General features: G+C 35.2%; 1 protein-coding gene across 1 annotated transcript; it reads left to right on the forward strand.

Moving 5' to 3' along the window:
* Positions 1 to 2,328: 2,328 nt before the first annotated feature.
* On the forward strand, positions 2,329 to 3,579 carry LOC143021157 (uncharacterized). The gene is made up of 2 exons (XM_076178449.1): positions 2,329 to 2,418; positions 2,560 to 3,579. Exons 1-2 carry the CDS (start codon positions 2,329 to 2,331, stop codon positions 3,577 to 3,579), a joined length of 1,110 nt encoding a protein of 369 aa, XP_076034564.1.
* Positions 3,580 to 5,000: the final 1,421 nt, after the last annotated feature.

Consider the following 5,000-nt stretch of genomic DNA (forward strand, 5'->3'; position numbering starts at 1 on the left):
AGCACTCTACATTATTTCCTCACCTATACGCGCACGATAAAAAATATTGGTTAACACAAGATATAAAAGACTTTCACCGTAGACTTTTGTCCTTCAATAAACTGTTAAGAGAAAATAAAGACTATGATTACAGATACTATTCCATTGTTAGAAGAAGAAATTAAGGAAAGTGTATTTGAAGGTTTCCAGAAGCATTATTTTGCAGGCTACAGGAACTTCGTTAGTAATGGAGGTAAGAGTTGTCATAGAGCATATCAAATGCACTACCTAGAGAAGACTCATAAGAACTTTAAAGTTGCTGAAAATAGGAACAAATACGCTATCAAGAAAGTACAAAAAGAATTAGAGGCTAAAAAGAAGAAAGAAAAAGAGGAAGAAGAACATAGACAAAGAGAAGAACTAAAAAGAGAAAAAGAAATTGAAAGGGAAAGAGAGAAAGAGGAAATTAGAGTACGAAAAGAGGAAGAAAAAGAATTAGATAGGAAAAAGAAGGAAAAAGAAAGACAAAAGATAGAGGAAGAAAAACAAAGGAAAAAGGAAGAAAAAGAATTAGAGGAGAAAAGGAAGGAAGAAGAAAGACTAAAGATACAGGAAGAAAAAGAATTAGAAAGGAAAAAGAAGGAAAAAGAAAGACAAAAGATAGAGGAAGAAAAACAAAGGAAAAAGGAAGAAAAAGAATTAGAGGAGAAAAGGAAGGAAGAAGAAAGACTAAAGATACAGGAAGAAAAACAAACGAAAAGGGAAGAGAAAAAAATAATTGCACAAAAGAAAGCTGAGAAGATAGAAAGAAATAAGAGGTGTAAAGAACTAATGAAACAAGAATCATCTTTTCTTAGGATACCCCTATCAGAGGAAGATCAAAGTATCCTAGATGAGTTAAGAGAAGAAAGAAGAAACGAAGTACAAAAGAATAAACTAAAACTAGAGGTGAGGGAGGAAGACTATATTAATCTCAAAGGTGGTATAAGAGAGGTATACACCATTAAGGTATCAGACATAGGAAATTTAGGGGACAAAAAGTGTAAGCAATGTGGAGCCATAAAATGGAAAAGAGAAAGTGATACCATATGTTGTAGGAGTGGACAAGTGCCCGTAATCAAGCCTTCAGAAATTCAAAGTGAGGAATTAAAATCACTCTATAACGGTACTTCACCTTTATCAGATAGGTTCCTAAAGAATATAATGGGCTTCAATAGTGTTTTCAGTTTTAGTTCCTTCTCGACATCTAAAAAGTTAGAAAATGCAGCAGAGAAGGCTTTGACATACAAGATTAAAGGTACAATATATCATAGAACATAAAAAGTGAAGCCTGAAAGGTTGTTAAAATTGGAAACTGGAGGCATGTTCAGCGATCCAGTAGAGGAATTACTTTTTAACGGCAGGGACGCAAATGGTTTAAATAACAATAACAAGAGACCTTAAAGATTCAAAGATAACTTCATGGACATGTAATTTTATCACAGTCGAGATGAGCAATTAAAATTAAGGACTGAAAAAATGGTTAATCAGTTTACTTATGGCGATGGAAAAGGCGATGAGGAGAAAATGTATAGAGAAAATGAAGAAATTATTCGTATATTATTTGATTACTTAGTGAAGCATAACAAGAGCTTAAACAGGATATTAACTGAAATAGAAAATGCAAAAGAACTAATAAAGTTACATGTAGAGAAACATGAACAAATACCAGAGATGTCAATAGTGTTAAAATCAGTAGGAGATGCTGCAACCAAAGAACATAAAGGAGTTTATCACCTTCCAACAGCAGCTGTTACAGTTGGAGCCATAGTAGATCTTGATTCCTCTACTGACCCTTTACAGATAACAATTTCAAGCCCTAAGAAAGGCTCCAAGTACAATTTATAGTACGTATACCACAATAGTTTATACTACGATACTTTCCAGTACCCTATACTAATACCTAACGGAGATATGGGGTTCACTCATGTCCTTCAGAAGCAGAAAAAAAATGGAAGTGGAAAGTACACTAACTTAAGTCCTTCAGCATATTATTCTTCCCTGTTAATGGAGAGAGATGGTTCATATCTTTTCCTTTCCAAATGCCGTACTTTGTTTCAGAGATTCGTGGTTGACAGTTACGTTAAAATCGAATCCAATAGGTTACACTATTTTGAAAGAAATCAACATGAGATAAGGAAAGAGAGATCTGATATTTTAAAGGGGGATAATCCATTAGAGGGTAGAGGGCAACGTATTTTATTACCAAGAACTTACATTGGAGGCCCGAGATACATGAAAGAAAGACAACAAGATGCATTAACCTTTGTTTCTAATTATGGCTCCCCGGATTTTTTCATCACCTTTACTATGAATCAAAAATGGGAAGAACTAACTAAAGCTATAAGATTAACAGGCCCTGAGGTTGCATCCTCAAACCCCTGTGATAGGCCAGATTTAGTGAGTCGTATATTTAAGCTTAAGGTAGACAGCCTAATGAAAGAATTAACAAAGGATCACATTTTCGGGGAAGTAAAAGCTCATTTATACAGCATAGAGTGGCAGAAGAGAGGCTTACCCCATGTCCATATACTGTTGTAGATAAGGTATAAAGTTACTGAAAAAACTGTTGCCAATATTATCTCAGCTGAGATACCAGATAAAACTAAGAACCCACAATTGTACGATATTGTTACTACTAATATGATCCATGGGCCATGTGTTGGTTTTGATGAATCTCAAATATGCTGTTATGGAAGAAATAATAGTATAAGCAAGTGTCAAAAGGACTTCCCTAAGCAATGTAGATCAACACTACACTTTGGTAATAACGGGTTTCCTTTGTATGGGAGAAGGGCCGTTGGAGAAGGAGGCTTTTCTTTCGTTAAGAAGATTGGAAAAGATAAAACAGTGGTGGTGGATAATTCATGGGTTGTTCCCCATAGTCCTTATCTTTGTCTTAAGTACAATGCTCATATTAATGTTGAATGTTCTAACTCTATTAAAGCCATAGCTTACGTAACAAAGTACGTTAACAAAGGAAGTGACCGTATACTTTTCACTAAGACAGAAGATAATGAGCCCGTTAACGAGATCAAAAATTTTAGAGATGCAAGATTCGTTAATGCTAATGAGGCAACATGGAAAATATTCCAATTCAACATTCACAGTAGTTACCCAGCAGTTTGCAATTTAGATTTGCATTTAGAGGGAGAAAATTATGTTTTCTTTGAAGCTTCAACCTCCCAAGAGGCCATAGTCAAGAAGGCATCTAAAGATACTCAGTTAACAGCATTTTTCAAGTTATGTCAACATAACGAATTTGCAGCCTCATTAAGCTATCATGAAATCCCTAATTATTTTGTGTACAACAAAACTACGTGTAAGTGGGATGAGAGAAAAGGAAGTACATGTGCTCTAGGGAGAATAAGGGCTGTCAATAATAAAACAGTTGAACTGTTCTATATGAGGATGTTACTAACCCATACAAAGGGTCCAAAATCTTATGAGGACTTAAGAACTGTTGAAGGGGTATTATATGAGACAAATAGAGAAGCAGTGAAAGCTATAGGCCTCCTAAAAGAGGAAGATACGTGGAAGAAAACAATACTAGAAATATAAATTACACTAATGACCGCAGACAACTAAGAACAACCTATGCGAGTATGTTAGTGTTCTCAGATTTAGAAGACCAAAAACAGATATGGGAAGAAACAAAGGATTTATTCTCAAGTGATTTTCTGTTTAAAAGTGGAGAGAAAGACTATAACGATGAGATCTACCTCGATGCCCTCGACGATATCCAAGAACAAGTTTACAATTGTGGGGGAGGAAATATAGTGCAATATGGATTACCCTCTTCAAGAGACGGAGTTAAAACAACTAATATTATAAGGAGAGAAAGAGCTTACAACACAAAACAACTATACGAAGATGTAGAGGAATTAAAACCTATGTTAAACAGAGAACAAAAAATATGCTATGAGAAAATCTTAAAGAGTGTAGATAATGGAAATAAACGTGCCCAGAAAGCTTTCTTCATTAATGCTCCAGGGGGTACAGGAAAGCCCTTTTTACTTAATCTTCTTCTGGATACAGTTCGTTCAAGAGGCCAGAGAGCCTTAGCCGTTGCCTCATCAGGAATAGCAGCTACTGTCCTACATGGTGGAAGAACAGCACATAACATGTTTAAGATACCTCTAATGGAACACAATGAGGTTAAAACATGTAGCATTAAACACAATTCTGAGCTAGCACGTTTACTGTTAATGACATCATTAATAGTTTGGGACGAAGCTGTAATGGCAAATAAAAACACTATATCTGCTCTAGATATAACGTTAAGAGATTTAACGAAGTTAGATGATGTATTTATGGGTGGAATTACCTTTGTTTGTGCTGGAGACTTTAGACAGATATTACCCGTTGTTAGGGCTGGGGGAAAAAATGATGAACTAAACTGCTGTCTAAAGGCAAGTAATTTCTGGCACTACTTTGAACAGCTAGAGTTGACAAAAAATGTAAGACTGAAAAACAGCGAAGAAGAAAATATAAAGTTCGCAAAGGATCTACTTGACGTTGGAATAGGAAAATATAGTGAATGTAATATCAATGAAGGGTTTGGAGTAAGAGTTAACAGTAGATTAGACTTAGTTGATAAGGTCTATGAAGGGTTTAAAGACAATTTCTTGAACGTTTCTTACTTCGAAAAGAGAGCAATTATATCCCCAACAAATGACGATGTAGATTCAATTAATAATTTCGTGTATGAAAAATTAAAAGAGAAGGAAGTACTCTATAGGAGCCAAGATACAGCATCTCACGATGGAGAAGGAATGGAAATACAAACATCAGTATTCAATTCTATGAATAGTCCCTCCATACCCTTACATGAGTTAAAGTTAAAAGTAGGAACAGTGGTAATGGTTATGAGGAATATTTGTCCCCCTAAAATCTGCAGTGGAACTAAGGTAATGATCACGAACCTAAAGAAGAACGTTATAGTGGGGAAGATATCAATAGGGGCTTATAAGGGTGTACAA

This window comes from Oratosquilla oratoria, chromosome 41, assembly GCF_046742065.1.
Source record: "Oratosquilla oratoria isolate Oo_2021 chromosome 41, ASM4674206v1, whole genome shotgun sequence".
In the NCBI taxonomy this organism is placed as follows: Eukaryota; Metazoa; Arthropoda; class Malacostraca; order Stomatopoda; family Squillidae; genus Oratosquilla; species Oratosquilla oratoria.

Excerpts from the sequence above, each read along its gene's own strand:
- LOC143021157 (XM_076178449.1), top strand. The coding sequence starts at position 2,329 with ATGAATCAAAAATGGGAAGAACTAACTAAAGCTATAAGATTAACAGGC. Across the intron at positions 2,419-2,559 it reads CCTGTGATAGGCCAGATTTA|ATAAGGTATAAAGTTACTGA; the intron begins GTGAGTCGTATA and ends ATACTGTTGTAG.